The following is a 22,524-nucleotide window of genomic DNA, read 5'->3' on the forward strand; positions in this document are numbered from 1 at the left end:
AGGACCCCTACACATGGATGGTCACGACTATTCGCTCTAGAGACATGCCTCTTCATCAAGAGCCACACTCCTTCGACGACTGGTCATACCCCTTAGCTCTAGGGCCCAGGAAGAAGCAATAGCCTCGTCACTGCGCATGCAAAACGGAGTCTTTGCCTCTGACCGGATACCTGACGCTGTGGTGAATGATGATTCTTCTTCAAAAATGAAGACTCCAGTCCTTACCTTCAGTGGTGCAATTGAATCTTTGGACATAACTTGTCCCGAGAACAACTTTCTGAGCAAAGAAAAGCATATGGAAGATATTTCTTCTCAACCTACGACAACACTTGAAGACTTTTGTGTTCCAGAAAAATCAGTGGAATCCCTTTCAGACATGGTTGTCACCTCTCAGCCGGAAAGCGTGGTGACACAATCAGATAATTTACCAATAGTTTCACTTGAAGCAGATAAAGATTCAATCTTTTCTTGGACAAAGCTCGAAGTTACCAATGATGTTAACAAAAGTTCTACTCAAGTTACAGATATGACTCTCATGCTTTTGGTAAAGATGAGACAAGTTGCAGATGCAGTTAATATTCAGTTTGGTATATACAAGATTGTTATGGTCAACAATAATGCCATGACATGGGATCTAGCAGCTAGAGCTTTGGATGCAGAAGCAATTCAATCATTTCCCTTCTTCCAGAGTCTCAACAACTATCCCTGGATTTTATTTTAAATGGGAGGGAATGTCACGATTGTGACTTAGTTCATTATACACAGTCTCCTCATGGTTACAGATACTGAAGTGACATGATTACAGAGGACCCCTACACTTGGATGGTCACGACTATTCGCTCTAGAGACATGCCTCTTCATCAAGAGCCACACTCCTTCGACGACTGGTCACACCCCTTCGCTCTAGGGTTGCAACTCTTCACCCAATGGTTGCAGCTATTCGTCCAAAGGATGTGTCTCTTCGCCTAGAGTCATGACTATTGCTCATGGGATGTGTCTTTTCATTCGTGTCTCTTGAACTCCTATATAAGGAGCCTGTTGTATCACAATTTCAATCAATCAATCAAACATCTGTGTTCAAGTCTACTTTCAGTTTCAGTTTCAGTCTTAAATACACAGATAGTGGATGAAATACTAAGTAATAACAGTAATCCTCACAAGCGGAAGTCTTTGTATTGGAAGATCCTGTCACACAAATGCTCACACCGTCTTCTGTATCCTGAGTTTCGTGAGTTTAGCAATCCACTTTAATACTTCAAACTTTTAAAGAGATGAGAGAGAGAGATATGAGAACTGTACACCAGATTGGGTCCCGAATTACCCACTGAAGGGCCCCCTATCCTGATAACGAGATAGTATTTGCTTTATTTCTTTAGAGAGAATGACTGTGGACTGTAGATAAGTAAAACGCAAGATCTCGGAGGATCGGAGAGTGGCTGATCTGTACACTGCTGTAGAAACACCTCGATGACCTGATCTCGAGCCTATGCACTCTTCCCAAGGGCATGAGGAAGGGCTGCACACCTGAGGCTGAGAGACGAAGAAGGTGGACTGTTCTACACTATGTTAGAATGCTGAAAACACTTATGAATGCTGTGTTACCTTCACTAGATGACTGCTGCATGTATGGATGATGCACAGAAGGCTGGATACTGATGCAAACTGCAGCGTCAGGGCTGGAAACTGCTGTAGACTGTTGATTCAGGGCTGGAAACTGCTGTGGACAGAAACGCAAACCTGTAGGGAACTGATGGACTGAAACGCATGAAATACAGGGGCTGTTGGACAGAAAAACGCAAGGATCTGATGCTGCTGGAAAACGCAGGCTGCTGGACAGAAACGCTGATGCACTGCTGCTGATTTCTGGCGTTGATCTGAGGTAGGGCTGTAGGCTGAATAAGGGACTGTGGTGGACTGAATCAAGGCTGCTTTGATGCTGAAAACAGGCTGATTGGAGGCTGATAGCAGGCGCCTAGGGCTGTATGAAGCAAGGGTTCTCAAGGCTGGAGAAGCAAGCTTATGAGCTCCAAGGGCTTGATTAGTCTAGGGCTGAAGGCAAGAATGCTCCTAGGGCTGAGGAGGAGAGCTCTGAGCACAATGAAGACTGAATGAATAACTAAGCTCTATGCAAGCCTATTTATACTAACTGGAGGTTGGTCATTTAATAAAGTTTATATTTATAAATGCCCAATAATGCAAATAATGCTAAATAAATACTATTAAATATGGGAAAAATACCAGATAAACCCTAGTAAATTCCCTAAGGCTTCGGGGATGTTCTAAATGATGCCCAGGCATATGAATGCATATTATGCAGGATGCAGAGTGCTTTTTGATGCAAACCCTAAGGCTTCTACCGACTCTACATGCATGAATGATTCTCTCCAAGTGGGTTAAGGGACTTGACTGACTGATTGACCCGCTAAGGCTGAGGAATGACCTACGTAGCTCGTGCCTGACTTATCCTGGACTGAGGATGTACAATGGGGTCATGGCATACGACAATTATCATCCTATTGGGTTCTAAAACTGTACAACTGCTGCACTTCTGATGATGAGCCATCTTGTCACCATGCACTGAGTGCAGAGTGCATGTGACAACACACACACACATATATATATGTACATAGATACATATATACATACATACATACATACATACATACATACATACATACATATATATATATATATATATATATATATATATATACACACACACACACACACACACACACATATATGTATAGATACATACATACATACATACATACATACATACATACATACATACATATATATATATATATATACATATATATATATGTATGTATACATACATACATACATACATACATACATATATATATATATATATGTATCTATGTGTATGTATGTATATATACATACATACATACATGTATGTATGTATATATTTATACATATGTATCTATATGTATGTATGTATATATACATATATATATATGTATATATATATATATATATATATATATATATATATATATATATATATATGTATGTATGTATGTATGTATATATTTATGTATCTATATGTATATGTGTATGTACATATATATGCGGATTTAACCGGCAGGGAGAGAAGACCGGCAAATTCCCTGCCCTCTACACAACGTCGCGACCCACGAAGATGCTATTTGCTCTCCGAGCTCTTGTAGAGTGAGGGGGGGCCTATCGGTTGCTGACTCTAAATCAAAGCACGAATTTTCTTTCCCATTTCCTCCTATATATGTATACATACATACATACATATATACATATATACATACATACATATATATATATATATATGTATGTATGTATGTACATATATACATACATACATATATATTTGGCAGTGATGACGTGAGTGGGGATGTCGTAGTCATATAGTCTTGTTGGTTGACTACCATGAGTATATAACATGCACGTTCCTAAAAGGTGAATTTGGGAATGTTCCTGGACTCATCTAGGTATATAATTCAGCCGTATTAGCGGACATGCAGATTTCACATTGTGAATTTCTCGTCCGAGTTGCGGCCAGTTGATATTGTGCTTATTCTTTCTATCTTTAGCGGTTATCAACTACTTATTTTCCTTAGTGCTAGGCTTCATTATGGTTGAGTCTGCCCTGCATCTCCGGAGGTTTGACAGAAACTTAGTACGAAGGCCTTTGTGTGAATATATGCTCTTATGTGTGTGTGTGTGTGTGTGTGTGGAGTGCGTGTGTGAGCATATCTTGATACAGAGTTCTACACCCACTATTGGGCACTGATGACGTTAGTGGGGATGTTGTAGTATCTAGTCCATACTATGCATAATGGAGTTGATAGTTATATAGTCTTGTGGGTTGACTACCATGAGTATATAACATGCACGTTCCTAAAAGGTGAATTTGGGCATGTTCCTGGATTCATCTAGGTATATATACATATATATATATATATATATGTGTGTGTGTGTGTGTGTGTACATACATATATGTACATACATATATATGTATATATATATATATATATATATGTATATATATATATATGTATGTATGTATGTACGTACGTACGTATATGTGTATATATATATATGTGTGTGTGTGTATGTGTGTGTCTATATATATGTGTATATATATGTATATATATGTATGTGTATATATATGTATATCTATATATATGTATGTATATGTAGTATTTGCTTTATTAGAATGATGCAAATCTGAAAAGAAAAATACAGAAAACTTGACCTTTCTTGGCTGAGATAACTCTGCCCTTGACCTGTAGTCCTTCACCCCTTTGCGTTAGCAAGCCCTTGGCTGTCTTGGCCCTTTGGTTGCTTTAGCTCTTGGTGAATTATGAGATAACCCAATGGATTGTGGGCTTTGGTATTTATACTACTCCGTAAAGGCAGTCGGCACGAGGCGGCTGTCTTTAATTCTGTCCACGACTAGAAAATAGCAGTAAATATGCTATTAAATGCTGAAAATATCTCTGCATCACTCCCTTGATAGCTGGGTACTAGGCGCTTGATTCCTAACAGATATGGGCACTGTCTGAATGCTGTTTGGAGCCTGGGCAGCCTGTATGGGCTGCCCCATACTTGCCCTTACAGTCTCCTAAGGCTGGATAACCAGTTGGTTATCCTTGCAAGAGCCCTGAGACTGTCCTAACGCACTCGTATGGCCCTCCCATGGCTGGTGGGTATAGCTAGGACCTTCCTGGCCCCCATGGGGGTGGTTTACCCTGTCCCATGCCCACACAATGACTTGGGGTAGCCCTATGGGCTGGCCCCTTTTCTGAAAGCAAACTCTAACTATCTACACAATGATTTGGCATCCAGTACCATACCAGATACACAAATCGCTGAGATCATTCTAGAGGAAGACTCACAGCGCGGACTGGCACTGTTTCATGTGCAGGACAGTGCACACCTGACCTTGGACTCATGTGCAGGATAATGCACACCTGACCTCGGACGATTGGGATGGATCCTTGGTTGCCAGATCAGTGCCACCCGTGTGCGACCAGTGTTGCGTCACATGGATGGGAACCAGTTTCGTGTCACCCGTGTGTGATTTGCTTCGTGCTATATGGACGGGAGCCTGTTGGTGCCACCCGTGTATAGCCAGGATGGTGTCTTACCTATGGGACTGTCACTCCATAGGAAGACCAAGACATATTTATTCATATTTGTCGCGCCAGTTTTGTGCTCGACAGGAATCTCTTGTACAAGTTTCATGAAAGAAAGAGAGATTTCGTCCACTATTTGTGCACATGCATTTATGCTTGCATGCATAAATTTGTTTTTGCATGACTTGTTTGCGTGTGTCTGCCTGTTATGTCGTGCCAGTACACTGGACGGGGACGCTCCCAGTGTACCGTGGAATGCTGTTTGGTGACTTGGTGGTGTGGCGTGTGCACAGGTGGTAAGTATTACCATTTTGGCCCTTTTAAAATGTAAAATCCATAAACTATGGTTAACTTTAATGTTTATAAGCTAATGTGTTCACACATTTAAAAAGGGGCTGGACATTTTCTTTTGGATGGTGTCCATAAGTGTTAATTATGTATTAAGGTTTTATAACCTTTGATAAGGGTTTTGCATGAAACATTTTTGGAAAAATTCCCACGTGTGGTGGGTTGGTGGCTTCTTTCTCTTCATCGCTTGTAGCCTCTTCTATCCATCACCTGGTACCCGATTGCTGCCCACGCCTGTACTTGGCTATTGTACCCGACTGTACCCGCTTGTTGTACCCGCCTGAAGCTGCCCACGCTTGCTGTACCCGCTTGCAGGGCTGCCCACACTTGTACCTGGCTGCCCTTGTGTACTTGCTGTACCTGCTGGTTATCCTTGTGTACCTGTTGGTTGCCCATGTGAACTTTGCTGGCTGCCTACGTGTACCAGACCAGTACTTGCTGCACCTGCAACTGTTGGCTGCCTATATGTACCTACTGTACCTGCTACAAGTACAGGTACCTGCATAGTACCTGGCTGTTTGTACCTGCACACGCGTGAAGTACTTGATGTGCTTGATTGTACTTGCTACAAATTGTCTTGGTTGTATCTGAACTGTACTCACCGTACCAGGTGCTCTTATATTTTTTTTCTCATTTGTATAAATCTGAAATTTGCTAATTTAAATTCAGAAAATGCTTTAAGTTGTGTAGTAGTGCAGGAGCATGACATGTATATGCTGACCATGTTCAGGAAATTCTTCTTGGTGTGGTTAGTATATTTCCGTGTGTTGTTGTTAACCGCACTCTCAAAGCTTCTGAGAGCCAGTGAAGGTTAGACTCACCAGGGAATTTGGGAGCAAAGCTCAATGGGGAGAACTAGGCCACGTTCCCTCCGCAGTGTACACTGGCTTGCGTTAGTACGGGCGTGCTTGTTGGTGCACGGTCTTGGAAGACCAATGAAAGGCAGGTGTCCACCTAGTGAAGATGGGAATGAGCCTGTGATTTGGGGCTTTTACTCTGACTAGCACCTCTTCATCGACTTGAATCAATTTTATTTGGTTGTTTTCACTCCTTTGTGGAGAAATCTGGCCTGTCAGGCCCGTGACACTTGTACAAATATAAATACTCCAAGAAATACAAAAAGTATTGAGGGGGGGGGGGGGCGGCCCTTTCCGGCCCCAGTGCTGGTGTCATTTGTATTTTCAGTATTTGTGTTGCTGATGTTGTTTCCATTGTTTAATAACAGTTAAATTAAGTGTTCTAAATATGTGGAGTCTTCCGATCTGTAGGCCTCTTGTAGGGAGCGGTCACATTGGTATCAGAGCCCGGTCGTCTCTCGTTCTTAAGAGGAGACACGGAGTTTTGAGATTGGAAGCAAGCATGAACATTTAATTCAATGGACAGCGAGGGCAACCCATTGGAAGTGTCGAATTCGAGGGGCCAATCAAGTGCTTCACGGGATTCCGATGCATTGCATGGAAGGCATAAGCCTCTTGAGAGAGTCTATGACAGTGCATACATGGGACAGCCATCACGTGGTAAAGAACCCATGCACGAGGAAGAGCCCAATGCATTGAGGGCTGAGTTGGAGCACATGAAGAGACTCTTGCAGGCAAAAGAGCAAGAGTTGAAATTCTTGCATGAGGACCCCCATGTACAAAGTGTCATAGAAGCCAAGAAAGCTGATGCTATGGTGGACATGACTTTTGAGTCTATGGCTCGAGAAGTAGGTAAGAAGCCAAGGGAGTTGGCACTCTCTTATCTTATCCGCAAGGGAGACCTTAAAGAGGAAGAGGATGGACAGCTTATGTTCAAGAATCCACCCCGTTTGCAGCATGGAGACCCAGCCTCTCAAAGGTTGACATCATATTTTCATAAAGAAGAAGTATCGGTCACCTCTCGTCTTGCATCCACTTCTCAGGGCACAGGAGGAAACAGATTTATGCATGCTCAAGGCCATTTGGATTCTAGGTATGTACATCATGGGGACAGTGGTCGGCATGCAAGCCAAAAGACCTTGCCTATTTAGTTGTCTCGTGGCGAGACAAGGCATCTTTCAGCGAGGTCACATGCATTGGGGCCACAAGAATCAAAGACCCATGTCACTTTGGCTAGTGGAACACCTATCATTGCCCACGAAGCTCATGTAGAGAGAGCTGCCCCGTTGGATAAGGGGAAGAGAAAAAGAGAATAATATGTACCACATCCCAAGAAGCTCAAGGAGTTCAAGGTAGGGGACAAGTCCGTGAAATTTGATGCCTTTCATGGAGAGTATGATGTCTCTAAGGTGCTAGCTTTTGTGGCACAGTTTGATATTGCTTTTAGTGATGAGGACTTCACTGAGAAGTCCAAAATTCGTCATGCAAGCATGTTCTTGAAGGGGACAACTGCCCATTGGTGGATCACTGAAAAGACCACCAAAGATCCCATTTGCACTTGGAAAGAGTTTAAGGACAGATTTTATGCCCAATTCTTGCCTCCTAATGCGGAGCAAACTCTCACCCAAAAGTGGGATAGACTTGAGCAAAAAGATAATGAAAGTGTGCAGTAGTATGTCAATAAGTTTTGGAAAGTGTTGCTTGAGGTAACTCCTTTTATGCAAATCTCCGAGGATGAAAGAAAGAGAAAGTTTCGCTCCGGATTGCAACCAGCTTATCGTTCGGGCATTGAATTGCACCCGAAACACACTCTGCAATAGCTTATAGCCTTTGCTCTTGCTACGGAGCAATTGGTGCTCAAAATTAAGCAAGATCAAGGGGGTTCTAAGGCAAAGAGAAGACGGCCCCAAACCTGCAAAAAGGTGGACAGCCACCTAAAAAGAGCTTGCGGGATGTCCAGAAGGGAGGTAAAGCTGAAAATACCTCATCCAAGGATCATGGGCCAAAGAAGAACAAATTTGGCTTGACCCCCGAGCAAAGGGAGCAATATACAAAGGAGGGGAAATGCTTTTCTTGTGGCAGCAAAGAGCATATGTTTAGACAATGTCCTAGCAAACCAAAGCATGAGGACAAGCAACCCAAGGCAAATGTGCATGCAGTTCCCGATGTGCAGGGAAACACAAAGCATGATGGAAAAGAGAGGATGGTATGCAAAGCATGGGGTCAAATCAAAGATCAGCCCGCTCTATTTATGTTTGATGATTATGCAACAGATGATTTTATCTCTATTCAGTTGGCAGCCGCCTTGGGTATTGAGGTTGAGGACATGGGGCCTCAAATTGAAGCAGAAGCTACCTTTGTTGGTAAAGAGGTGTAGGTTACCCCACTTATTGGGAAGTTGCGCATACATATTCAGGGTTATCTTGATCATGAGCATTTCTTGGTTGCTCCACTTAATGGATGCGATGTATTGCTTGGCAAGCCATGGCATCATAGGCTTGAGCCCCGCAAAGAGTACAAGACAAACAGGATTTCCTTTATGCATAGAGGCTGCATGCATGTTATTGATGCTGGCAAGGAAGGGGACTTGTTAGATATCCATAACGCCGCTACGGGCGTTACCACAGGAGGGGACGGCCTCTGGCTCACCACCCAGCCATAGAGGAAGAATGAGGATTGCCCCTCATCCCCCAGGCTATATAGTGTGTGGCCTGCCGTCCACACTAGCCTGGCCGCCCATGACTCCGCATGGGCGTCCTCTCCCACTGAACCTCGGACATGGCCATCTGATCTGCCGTCGGTCACCGGCATTACAGCCTATGTGACATTACCCCCCCCTTAAGAAGAGCTTTCGTCCTCGAAAACAAACTGGGGAAACCTTTTGGAAATTGAACTACAGCGTTCCCAGGTAGCTACCTCCTCATCCCTATCTGTCCATTTAACAAGTACCTCCTGGTACATTTTATGTCGGGTTTGTGTGTCACGATACTGTAGAATCTTTTCAGGTTCATATGGTATCTTTGGTGGTTCTATCAAGTCCACCAAAATCTCTGGAGAAACTGCGTTCTCTAACCCATGAACTGATTTCTTCAATTTTCTGACATGGAAGACAGGATGGACTTGAGAACTCTCCGGTAACTCAAGTTTATATGCTACGTCCCCAATCTTCTTAAGGATTTTAAAAGGATCACAATATCTCGGAGAAAGTTTATCACACTTTCTCGTTTTCATGGTTTCTGACTGCGCAGGAACCTTGAGGAATACAAAGTCACCTTTTGCAAAGGTCACCTTTCTACGTCCTTTATTCGCATAAGTTTTAGCGCGATCCTGAGCGCTACGAATGCTCTCACGTGCGGCTCTGAGCATATCATTCATATCTTCAAGGAAATCCTTGACAGATTGAATCTTCTCCTTCTCTAGGCCTACAGCCATTGGAGATCTCGGCTGGAATCCATACATTAACATGAATGGTGTAAATCCAGTTGCTGAATGCTTGGAGCTGTTATAAGCAAACTCCAATATGGACAAATATTCTTCCCAATTTGATTGCTTCTTACTTACATAAGAACGCAACATATCCTCTAGAATTTGGTTAACTCTTTCAGTTTGACCATCAGACTCCGGATGATCTGCCGTACTCATACTCAGAGTAGTATCCAACTTTTTGAAGACTTCTCTCCAAAAATGACTGTTGAACTTTCTATCTCTATCCGACACTATATCTGCGGGCAGGCCATATAGCTTGTAGAGATGTTTAATAAAGAGTTTTGCCAACTCTGGCGTTTTTACCATTTTCTTGGTGGCAATAAATTTTGCCATCTTGGTTAACCTATCCACCACCACCTAGACCGAGTCATTCCCTCGACTTGTCGTGGGTAAACCGGTGATGAAATCCATGGAAATGCTTTTCCATTTCCCTTGAGGAATGCTTAAAGGATGGAGCAAGCCCCCAACCTTTAGCCTTTCATGCTTATTGACTTGACACTTATTGCATTGCAGCACATAAGTCTGGACGTCCTTGAACAAACTAGGCCAATAAAATTGTTGTTTGACTAGTGCATAGGTCTTTTGTATCCTGGGATGACCAGCACTTGGACTATCGTGACCTTCTCTAAGAATGCATGCTCGAAAGTCACCAATAGTTGGTACACACACCCTACCCTTGTAGAGTAAGTATCCGTCGTCAATGGAGTAGTTAGCATACTTCTCCCCCCGACGAAGTTTAGCATCATCCTTTGAAACCGTGTCGGAAAACAAAGGTGATGAAGGGCCTACGTCTGAGCTCTCCGGCTCAAAACTATACCCCGAAGACTCGGCTAGCCGCTCCGGACTCACTCTCGCCTCGCTACCCGCCGCACCTACGGCCAGTCTCTCCGGACTAGCATTACGTGCCGACGAGGAAGGTGGGCGCGGCTGTGACAAAGTGCGTACGCGTACAGCGCGCCAGACCTCTGTAAAGACAGGATCATGCTCACACAAGCCACGGAGTGATTCCAAGAACTCATTCTTGAAAACCGTAAAGCTTAACTCATTAATTTGTGGCATGCGGCTAAGCGCATCCGCCACAACATTATATTTACCCCTTTGCGAATCTGAAGGTCAAACTCCTGTAGGAGCTCCGCCCACCGAGCTTTCCGACCTTTCAACTTGTTTTGACTCGAAAGCCACGTCAGGCTTTCGTGATCCGTACGTACTTCAAAAGTGGCACCATATAAATAGTGTCTCCACTTTTTAAGTGCATGTACGATGGCCAGTAACTCCCGCTCGTAAGCCGAGTAGTTACGCTGAGCCCTATCTAGTTTTTGCTCTCAAATGCAACAGGGCGTCCCCTTTGCAAAAGCACGGCTCCGATGGCCTCACCACTAGCGTCTGTCTCCAAGACAAACGGCTCAGTAGGGTCAACTATAGTCAAAACAGGTGCAGCTGTTATGGCTACCTTAAGTTTTTCGAAGCATCTTTTGTTGGTCTCCCTCCCAACATATATTCTTTGTTTTTGTGCGCAATTGATCCGTTAACGGGACTGCGATCTTCGCGTAGTCCTTTACATACTGTCGGTAAAACCCCGACATGCCAAGAAAAATCTGCAGTTCTTCGAGATTTTTCGGAGCTAGCCACTTGAGAATAGCTTCCACTTTCTCAGGTTCCATCCGCGTACCATGGGCGGATATAATGTGGTCCAAATAGTGAATTTCTCTTTCAAAAAATTCACATTTGCTCTCCTTCGCAAATAGCTTGTGTTGTCGTAATAGCTGGAACACTAATCGCAAATGTGCCAAGTGTTCTTTATGCGTTTTGCTGTACACAAGAATCTCATCTAGGAAAACTACTACGAATTTTCCTAAGTATGGACGTAAAACACTGTCCATCAGCGTCATAAAAGTCGCTGGAGCATTGGTTAGCCCAAACGGCATAACCAAAAACTCAAAGTGACCGAATCATGTCCTGAATGCTGTCTTCGCAACATCCTCGACCTTAATTCTAACCTGATGATACCCAGATCTCAGGTCTATCTTAGAGAAATATTTCGACCCATAGAGTTGATCAAACAACTCGTCCATACGTGGCATAGGGTACTTATTCTTAATCGTGACTTGATTAAGAGTCCGATAATCTATGCACATGCGCATAGAACCGTCTTTCTTCTTTACCAGAAGAATCGGTGATGCCCAAGGACTCGAACTAGGGCGAATAAACCCTTTCTCTAAGTATTCGGTCAACTGCTTTTCCACCTCCTGTGCCTCGGAGTGGCTCAACCTATAAGTAGGCTTGCTTATTGGTTTGGACCGAGGCATAACTTCGATGCCATGGTCTACTTCCCTTGATGGTGGTAAACCATCTGGAAGCTCTGTAGGAAAGACATCTTGAAATTCCTGCAATAAACTTTTCAAAGCATGTACGTACTTTGTTTTAGAGTCTCTTTTGCCTTGGACTTTGTTGTTTCATCATCACATGCATGCCAAACAGGGTTTTCAGAAAACAGTGGGTCTCTTCCAAGGCTTTGTTTTCCATGTTTGTCTACGCAAACATTACTTTCAGTTTCAGCTACGGAAACAGAATTTACAAGAGGGTAACAAGCGTATACTTGTGCTACCTGGCCGCTGCGGATTGCGTGGCATAACTCGAGCGATGATATAAGTGGTGAAAAGGGGACACTACGGTCTCCCTGTAGGGTGATGATATTACCCCTAGACTCAAACTGTAATGTGTTGTGTAAATAACTCCGAACTAGGCTAGGACCGAGGCTATACAGCCACTCCCTGCCTAAGTAATCATCTGCTCTAGCCAAATGCATGACCTGGAAGTCAAGCTCGGCCTCATAGTCCTGCATGATCAAAGGGACTCCCAAGACCACGGTATTCCATACCTTTTTATAATAACCATTAGCCAAACCAACGGTATACTCATGATCACTTGCGGTCTTTTTTAATTTCAACTTCTTGACCAATGAATAGTTCAAAAGTTATGGCTAGCCCCATCGTCTATAAAGACAGTGACTCTACGGCCACCTATGGTGCCATACATGCGCACCATGTCATGCGGACCAACACTAGACTGCCACATAGCTGGTGTCATTGAACAAGCGTGATGCTCGTCACAATGACTCACCGTAACCTCTCTGAACTCTCCGGCACTGAGAGGTAGCGTCTGCACCGTGTGCAACTGCCTAGAGGATTTACCATCGCTCTTAGGCGCCTTGCCACTAGTGTTTGCTTTTAACTTTGGGCAATCAGCCTTGTTGTGCCCCACTTCATTGCAGTTGAAGCAACGATTTTCCTTTTGTGCTTGCAAGTACTGCTCCTTTTTGTGGGTTTCAGAACTTCGTTTTTTCTTGAAGGGTCTTGGTTTTTTAGACCAACGACCCCCTGACTCCCCTCCGTCCTCTCCCCTGATTTTTCACTACGGAAACCCTTTCTTTTAAACCCCGACCCCTTTTTTTTTTCTTTATCCACTGATCTCCCTGCCCCATCTCACGCACCACGGCGCTTGATGTCATCATAGATTTGCGCATACTTGATGGCCTGAGAGAGGTCCTTAGGCTGCAAGGGCTCTACATACTCAAGATAATCATTTGTTAGGCCTCGTTTGAAGCCCCTCAATGTTTGGAATGCATCGATTCCCTTCAACTTGAGTATGAGCTTTCTGTAGTCAGAGATGTACTGGGTGAGGGTCTTGTGTTCTATCGAACACTTGTCCCACGCATCCCAACTTCTCTCTTCTTCATTGCCTAGCAAAAACTCCTTTCGAAACATTGTTTCGAAAGCTGCCCAAGTGGTAGGGCAAGTGGTAAGACTCATCCACCACTTGTATGCCTTGCGAGACAATAAGAAACTAGCCTCTACGGGCTGCACATGACTAGGCTGCTTACGCAACTCATGAATGTCCGACCATTTCGCTAAGAACATATTAACAGAATCCTTGTTACGCTCTCGTTCCTCGCCGCCAAAACTAGGCAACTTATTTCTCTTTAAGTAACGCCGAGGCTGTCTCTACGGGCGACCTCGCAGGCACTGCGGCCTGTCCTCCCGGGACCACGGGTGAGGCTGTGCTCACGCGTGTCGCAGGCGGGCGTCTATCACGAGGAAGAGGAGAAGATGTGGAAATAGCGGACAACACGTCTAGGCGTGTGGAGATGCCCTGCAGCATCGTGACAACGTCATCGTGGACCCTCTGTAAGGTCGTCAATTGCGTGTTAACATATCTAAACATCCCACTAGAGCGCTCCGTCTCCGTGAGGATGTCGGCAGGGTCAGTAAGGTACTGGTCAAAGTCGTGGTCTGCCAAGAGGTCATCGTCCCCCTCGGCGACGTCAGTGTCCATATAATCCAGCTCATTGGTTGGAGCGGGGTCAGCCAGGTCGGCGGCCTCTACGGGCATGCCAAGGTCAAGGGCAGGGTCACGAGACGTGGAAGGCGCCTGGCTGCGGGTCACAAGACGTGCCCGGAGAGCGCCCCTCCGAACGGGAGATGGCCTGGCGTCTACGGCCAGCCAACTCGGTCGGGGTAAGGCCCGCGACCGAGGAGAGAAGTCCTGAAAAACCTACCGGACTAGTGGGTGGGGACACACTGGGACGCGCAGACAGTTTTATTTACTTGCAATGTAAACAATGCAATAAACCAGAAATACACAATAGAAACATCGGATTATCCCTTGCCGGGATTATCCCTCCTCCCTAGCCGAGAGAGAGGATCCGTTTGAATTTAGTTTCATTTTTAATAAATTAAAAATGAATAATTAAAATGTATTTTAAAAAAATAAATGATTTTTTTCTTTTTCTTTTTCTGGTGGTCGCCTGCTGCGCTAGTTCGCCGCTTGGCCTGGCTGGCCGTGCTGGCCACCGGCTGCTCTGGTGGCCGCCGCCCGGCTGGCCGCCGCCGACGCCCGGCTGGCCGCCCGCTGGCCGCCTAAGGTTGGCCGCCTGCTTGGCCGCCCGTTGGGCTGGCCGCCTGCCTAGCCGCCCGCTGGGCTGGCCGCCTAAGGCTATTCGCCCCCCCCCCCCCCTCAAACGAGGGTCGCGAGCCTCCAGCAGTCGCCCCAGGCTCTTCGCCCCCACACAGTAGAGAGAAAGCTTAAACGCAGGTCGTGGGCTGGTCCTCGCCGTGGGTCTGGTCTTCGCCCCCCCCCCCCACACCAAACGAAAAAATGCTTCACACACAAGCTTCGCCGTGGGGCTGGTCTTCGCCCCCCCACACTGGTCAGTATTAGCAACGGGCCTGGGCTGGTCTTCGCCCCCCCACCCCCACACACAGTAGAGAGATAGGTGACCTCTCTCTCTAACAAACGACATTTGATTTGCAGACAAGCTTCAATTTCGAAAGGGAAAAAAAAAAAATGAAATAGCTTACCTGCGTTTTGCTTGCTGTGTGTGACGGAGAGAGAGAGAGAGAGAGAGAGAGAGAGAGAGAGAGAGAGAGAGAGAGTTCTTCCCTTTGTCTTGGCCGCCTCCCTCCACCATAGTAACAAGAAACGGCGTTTCCGCCCCCTGGAAACGGTTCGGGCGTTTTCGGAAACGGCAGACCGGCGGAAACGCCGTTTCCGTACATTTTTTTTCCAGGTTATACGGGGGGGGGGGGCCGCGTGCGTTTTTTTCATTTCGCTCTCCTTTCCTGCGCTTCTGCGAACCCTGCGCCTATCACCACAAGGGCCCAAGGCTCAAGCCTGCCTCAAGGCCAAGGCCCTAAGGCTCAAGCCTTTGCCCCCACAAGGCCCCAAGGCCTGTACTCTGCAGCAGCCTGCTCTCCAGTCTCACAGGTGGCTGCTGGGCAGCCCATTCTTCAAGGCTTCAAGGCTCAAGCCCAAGCCTCCAAGGGCAAGTGTTCTCGAGGGCAAGTGCTTTCAAGTCTCAGTGCTCACTATGCCTACAGATCCCTATTGGCAGTATGCAACAAAAGGGGATGGATATGTCGGAGGTGGGGGTTCCTGCAAGTGGAAATGTAATTTTTGTGGATATGAAAAAACAGGTTAAGTGACCCGGGTAAAAGACCATTTGGGGCATGTCCCGGGCAGAGATGTCGCTTTATGTCAAAATGTGCCACCCGATGTATTGGCATCACTTGAGGGTTGGAGAAAGCAACGCCTTGGTTTGGATGTTGGTGAGCAACATATGGCAGCACATGCAACAGGTGAAGCATCCTCGAGCCAAGTGGCCTCTTCAAAGAGGACTAGAGTTGAGAGCTAGACAGATGTTGACAGTGCACATGTATCTTCGAGTGTGGGTGAGGGCCCTAGTGCAAAGAGGACGCCTTTACCTAGTGTGGAAGTGCCTGCAAAGGGTTCATTGCAAAGAGCAAGCATTACAGCAGGCTTGCAAAAGCAAGCCATGAAGGAGGCAACAAGGGAGGTCACGCGCTTGTTTATACGGTGTACTATCTCTTTCAATGTGGCTCGCACCATACAATGGAAGAAGACCATGCGGGCCGTTAGCCGCATTGGCTGTGAGTGGGAGGGTCCCTCAGCTGAGACAATCCGCACACGAGAATTAAAGAAGGAGAAACTCAATGTAGAAGGCCAGCTTGAGTTTTTGAAAGAAACATGGAAGAAATATGGCTGCACTATCTTATGTGATGGATGGTCAGATGTACGCAAGAGGAATGTATATAATGTGCTTATCTCCTCTTGCAAAGGCACCATGTTTTACAAGGCCATTGATGCATCGGCTGCAGGTCTCACCGTTACAGGTCTCTTTATTTGGACACACATCAAGAAGGTGATTGAGGAGATTGGCCCACAAAATGTTGTGCAGGTTATTACGGACAATGGAAGCAATTGTGTCTCCATGGGGAGTATGTTGGAGGATGCATTCCCAACAATTGTGTGGACCCCTTGTGCCTCCCATAGTCTTGATTTATTGATTGAGGATTTGGGGAGAATTTTTTGGGTCAGCGAAATCTTTGCCACCGCGAGGAGCATTGTCAAATTTGTGACACAACGACCAAAGGTTTTGAGCATGTACAGGGCTAATAGTACCTTGGAGCTTCTCAAGCCATCCACTACGAGGTTTGCATACATGCTCATAGTGCTTGAGCATTGTCAAATTTGTGACACAAAAACCAAAGGTTTTGAGCATGTACAGGGCTAATAGTACCTTGGAGCTTCTCAAGCCATCCACTACGAGGTTTGCATACATGCTCATAGTGCTTGAGCGGCTTCTTCGTGTGCGGCCAAATCTGATTTGCACTATTAGTTGTGATGCATGGATCCAGTCGGGTAAGAGTATGACCCCAAAGTTTGTGGATTTTAGACGCAAGATCCTCAATGAAGCATGGTGGGAAGAGGCAGAGGCATTAGTGAAGACCTTAAATCTCATCTACACGGTCTTGCGCATTACGGACATGGAGGGGAGTACACTAGGCCTCATTTATGAGTACATGGATAGGATCGGGAAGGCACTAGACAACAATGCCTACCTATCTGTAGAGAGGTACGTACTTCTTCGCTCATGACTCATGGCTCATGAGCCTTTGCCAAATTGCCTTTTTGTCTTGGCTCTTTTCTAAGTTCTAACTTTAAAGTCTTTCTTTGGTTTTGTTTGTTACTTGTAGAATCGCGGAGATCAAGCAGATTTGGCAAAACCGTTGGGTTTGGTTTCATAGACCAATCCATGCCGTGGCTCATGTGTTGCATCCTCTATGGCGTAGCGAGGATCAGCTTGAGTGTGAGGAGCTAAACGATGACTTCCAAACCTATGTGGAGAAATGGTGTGGTGGCAATTTGGAGATGTTGCGATGCTTAGAGGATGATCTCCTTGCTTTCCGCAACAACACTGGCTACTTCACAAGACCTACTGCAAAACTTCAAGAAACGCAGCTTCAGCCGGTCTCATGGTGGGAGAAATATGGACATGGTGTGCCTACGTTGGTGAGTAAGAAGCCCCTCCGCTTAAGCTTTAACGGCGACACCTTATTTGTATAATGTACTAATCCTAAATCTGCTCTTTGAACAGAGACGTCTTGCCATTCGAGTCCTCTCACAAGATTGTAGCTCTGGAACTTGTGAGAGGAATTGGAGCACATGGGCGCTCTACCATACGAAGAGGAGGAACAAGTTGACTACAGCCCAACTTGAGCGTCTTGTTTTCTGCAATTGTAACTTGAAGCTTCTTGAGCGGGCAGCTATGGGTCCTGAGCCAATGCAAGTGAATGTCGACAAGATTGACATTGAGAAGGTGCGGGATATTCCCACAATTCTACAAGAGGACCGAGATCTTTACACTTTGCTTTACGAGGAGGCCACAACACCAGTTCACGACACACGTGGTGGTCGTCGTAGGAGAGGGAGGCCGGCTGCAGCTAGTACTAGTGCTGCTAGAGAGGAGGCTACTGGAGAGGACTCATCTTCTTGCAGTGAGGACACACGCGAGAGCCATGAGGACTCTCAGGAGGATTCAGACTCCTCGGGTGCTTCAGAAGAGGCTCAACAGTGATCACTGATTCACTGATGTTCCATGTTTTTTGTTTAGTTTTTCTTATCCTTAGGGATTATGGACAGCCGGCATGTCGGTTATTTTGTAGTTTTTGAACCTCTGACTCCCAAGTTTGATGATCATTGCTGATATGTATGATGTATTATGATCACAATTTGCAGCTCGCTATGTATGCTTCGGCCTTCAGCCTTTAGTTTTTTATGGTTCACATGAATTTGCCGCGACATCATACATGTCCATTATCTACATTCTGTTAAGTGTTATGATTCTAATGTCCACTTGAGTCTTTGATGTGTCTTGTTTGAGGTCTCTATGCATGTTTTTTGCATCTCTTGACATAAGTTTATTTAATAGGATGTCTCTATGCATGTTTTTTACATGTCTAAAATAAATTCAAAAGAAACTCCGTTTCTTGCCGTTTCCGACCTCGCGGAAACTTGGAAACACCGTTTCCAACCCGGTCCGAACCGACCGTTTCTGCCGGTCCAGGTTACTATGTCCTCCACACACTCCATTGGAGATAAGGATGAGAAGATGAATGGTTGAAAACCATTGAGTGGGCTCCGGTCCCCCGGTCACGCGCGGACCCTGACGACCCAATCGAACCACGCTCTGATACCAGTGTTAGATATCCGTAATGCCGCTACGGGCGTTACCACAGGAGGGGACGGCCTCTGGCTCACCACCCAGCCATAGAGGAAGAATGAGGATTGCCCCTCATCCCCCAGGCTATATAGTGTGTGGCCTGCCGTCCACACTAGCATGGCCGCCCATGACTCCGCATGGGTGTCCTCTCCCACTGAACCCCGGACATGGCCATCCAGTCTGCCGTCGGTCACTGGCATTACAGCCTACGTGACAGGACTCTATTCCACTTGTATGTCACAACTGGTTGCAGAGGAGGAGGGAGCGTTTTGGCCTTGTCTAGGCGGCTGAAGGAGGTAGTCCCTACTGGCTGCGTTTTGCAGAGTTGGGGCAGCAAGCAGGGGAGACACCCTGGCTGTGTTTTCTGCAGATATGGGGCAGCAAGCAGGGCAGACAGCCTGGCTGCGTTTTCTGCAGATATGGGGCAGCAAGCAGGGGAGACACCTTGGCTGCGTTTTCTGCAGAGTTGGGGCAGCACGCAGGGGAGATACCTTCGGCTGCGTTTTCTGCAGAGTTGGGGCAGCACGCAGGGGAGATACCTTCGGCTGCGTTTTTTGCAGAGTTGGGGCAACAAGCAGGGGAGATACCTATGGCTGCGTTTTCTGCAGAGATGGGGCAGCAAGTAGGGGAGATACCTATGGCTGCGTTTTCCCCCAGAGGAGGTGCTGAAGGTGCTGTGCTTTCCTCTTCCCTCTCTTCTTCTTGGTACACGTGCTGCCGGCTGTTTACAGCAGCGTTTTTTGCATTATCTCATCTGTGTTTCTGGAGGCAGTGGAGGTAGGTGTTCTTTTCAGGAATGGTGCCTTCCCACATGGCCTTGAGCCCTTGCTCGGCCAATCTTTGCTTTGTTAGAGTTTTCAGACTCATGGGTGCACACTTGGATTCACATCCTCGAGGTGTGTGTGGAAGACAGTTAGTCCTTTCTCGACACAGCAGAGGGGGTCTTTCAGTTTGTGCCAGTTCAGCATAGTTTTGTTGGTGTACAGGTGTTTCCTTTAGGTTCTCAGAGTGTTCACCTTGAGAGGGGGATGTGGTTACTTGAGCCACTCCTATTCCCTAGGCAGATGGCCTTCTTGATTACAGGGTACAGGCACAGGAGTCTTCATCCCTAGGATGAGCATTGATTTGGGAGCTTGGTGTACAGCAAGTTTGATGCGATAGGGAGAGTTAGTAGAAGACAACTTTAAATCGGCATCTTTCATTGTTTTTTGCGACAGCGAGTTATGGATACAGGTTTTAAAAGTCAGGTGCCAGCAGGATTGTCAGGTACAGTGTTGGACCGAGGGATACATGGAGATCCGGAAACCTTGTATTTGGAGATTGGTGCTCAACAAGCTCAGAGTTGGAGGCTTGAGTACCAGGGTTGATGTAGACATTGTGGGCCTCTAGGGTGTCTAGAGGGGGTGCCAACAGGGAGACAGTTTGGCGGTGTTCTCTAAGGAGCAGATTTTTTTCTTGGAGGTAGAGTCAGACGACATCCTTTCTTGGGCTGAAGAGGGAGCACATTGTGTGACAGGTGTGATATAGATTGGGTTGGAGATATGGACATCTGGTGGTTCATTCTTTGGATTTTGTTGGCCTTCTGGATCGGGAGCAGTTTCTTGGAGCAAGTGGCAGAGGCGGGAGCAGATCGACTTTTCGACTTGCTTTGGAGGTTTCCTTTTCCAGCTCCTTGGACCGGTTTCACTCCCAGGATCTGAGAGGGGGTGTTAGCATTATTCATCTCCTGGTAGTGTGCCCAAGTTGTGTATCAGGAGTGCCCAGATTTATCCCGGGCAACATCTTATTTTTTTCCTCATGTTTAGGCCCTTGGTTGTAGGGTTGGCCACCCATTATCACATGTTTATTTTTGTCCAGTCGTGAGGCTTTTCTGGAGCAAGTCGGCCAGCTTATCTTGGGGCTATATAAGGCTTGCCTCCTCCTCATTTGTACTTACTCTGACAGGGGCTTCCAGGCCCGGGTCCTCCCTTAGGGGAGTAGTTCATCATGCCCACACATACGGGGACCACCCCTTGCACAGGGCTGATTGTATCATTGCTTCTTCATCATTATGCAGATTTGTTCTCTTTCTCTCTACGCCTATGTCTCACGCTTTCCACTGCGCACTTTTGACAGCTTTTTCTTGCTAACATCTTTAAGCATCATGGTATGCCTAAGTCCATTGTTGGGGATAGAGATCCCAGGACTACGAGCCTCATCTGGAGGGCTTTATTTGATAACATGGGCACTAAACTTGAGTTTTCACTAGCTTATCATCCCCAAATGGATGGCCAAAGTGAAGCTACAAATTCAACCGTGTTGAATTTGTTGTGTTATGTGGCAGATCAAAAGACTGCATGGGAGAAGTATCTTCCACTTGTAGAGTTTGCCTACAATAACACAGTTCATGCCTCCACGGGAAAGGCCCCGTTTGAGATTATTTATGGCAGAGTGGTCTTGCCACCCACCCTTTGTACAATGGATGAGATTTTTGCAGCCGATGAGTATGTGTGTGACTTGGATGTAGCCTTTGCTCAGGTGCGGACAGCCATTGCAAGGTCACAAGATAAGCATAAAAGGGCTGCTGACAAGCATAGGAGAGACATGCAAGTCAAGGAGGTGATTGGGTATTGCTGAAATTTGAGAAAGCTAGGCTTCGGAAGAGGCCAGGACGAGAGGGATCATATCCAAAGCTTTCTACTTGATATTATGGACCCTTCCAAGTGATTGACAAGATCAATGAAGTGTCCTTCAGGCTCGCTTTACCCAGCCATTGGAAGCTTCACAATGCTTTTCATGTGAGTCTTTTGCGGAAGTATGTGGGGCCAGATCTAGAGGAGCCTGTCACACAGAAGATCCTCTAGAAGTTGATGAGCTTGAGAAGATCCTTCAGCCAGAGCAGATTGTATTTCACAAGGAGAGAAAGTTACCACATGGGAAGCTTTCCAGGAGATACCTTGTGAAATTAAAAAATTATTTACCAATTGATGCAAAGTGGGTAGATGAGGATTATTTTCCTGACTACCCTCAGCTTCTACAGGCATATCTTGAGGCTTTTCAGTTGAGGTCAACTCTTTAGAAGCCCGGGGGGATTGTCAAAATACGCAGCGGAAATGATAAAACACCTATATAGGGCGGGCACACCCACAATAGAGGCCGTGGTGTCTGATAAAGACAGGAGATGACTTCTAACACCCCCTCTCAGCTCTTGGCTGTGAAATCAACCCAAGGGAGCTGGAGTGCCGTCTGAGCGTAGCCTGAGGTAGAGACTTCGTGAAGAGGTCCGCCGTATTGTCCTCCGTCAAACAATAAAGTAGCAAGATGTCACCAGCCAAGATCTTCTCACGTACAAAGTGATACTGTATCTCTATGTGCTTGGTCCGGGCATGGAAGACCGGGTTCCGAACAATAGTTATACAACTCTGGTTATCGCACACTGGATGACTGTGGGCTCCTTCTGTGGAAACCCAATCTCGCCTAGCAGCCTCCGCAACCACACAACCTCGCAAGCAGCACCACAAGCAGCCCGGTACTCTGCCTCTGTCGAAGAAAGGACAATAGTTGGCTGTCTCTTACTGCTCCAAGAAACTGCTCCTGAGCCGAGGGTAAAACTGTAACCTGAAGTAGATCTCCT

General features: G+C 46.2%; 2 protein-coding genes across 2 annotated transcripts in view; both read left to right on the forward strand.

Annotated features, from left to right (window-relative positions):
* Positions 1-22,524, forward strand: part of LOC147637011 (signal peptidase complex subunit 2-like) — a 66,256-nt gene that overhangs the window by 17,254 nt on the left and 26,478 nt on the right. The window lies entirely within an intron of this gene.
* LOC147637012 (uncharacterized) lies at positions 15,762-18,734 on the forward strand. The gene is made up of 3 exons (XM_086800617.1): positions 15,762-17,264; positions 17,386-17,701; positions 17,787-18,734. Exons 1-3 carry the CDS (start codon positions 16,909-16,911, stop codon positions 18,264-18,266), a joined length of 1,152 nt encoding a protein of 383 aa, XP_086656743.1. The 5' UTR covers positions 15,762-16,908; the 3' UTR covers positions 18,267-18,734.

This window comes from Cibotium barometz, chromosome 7, assembly GCF_041138505.1.
Source record: "Cibotium barometz isolate CiBa-2024 chromosome 7, ASM4113850v1, whole genome shotgun sequence".
In the NCBI taxonomy this organism is placed as follows: Eukaryota; Viridiplantae; Streptophyta; class Polypodiopsida; order Cyatheales; family Cibotiaceae; genus Cibotium; species Cibotium barometz.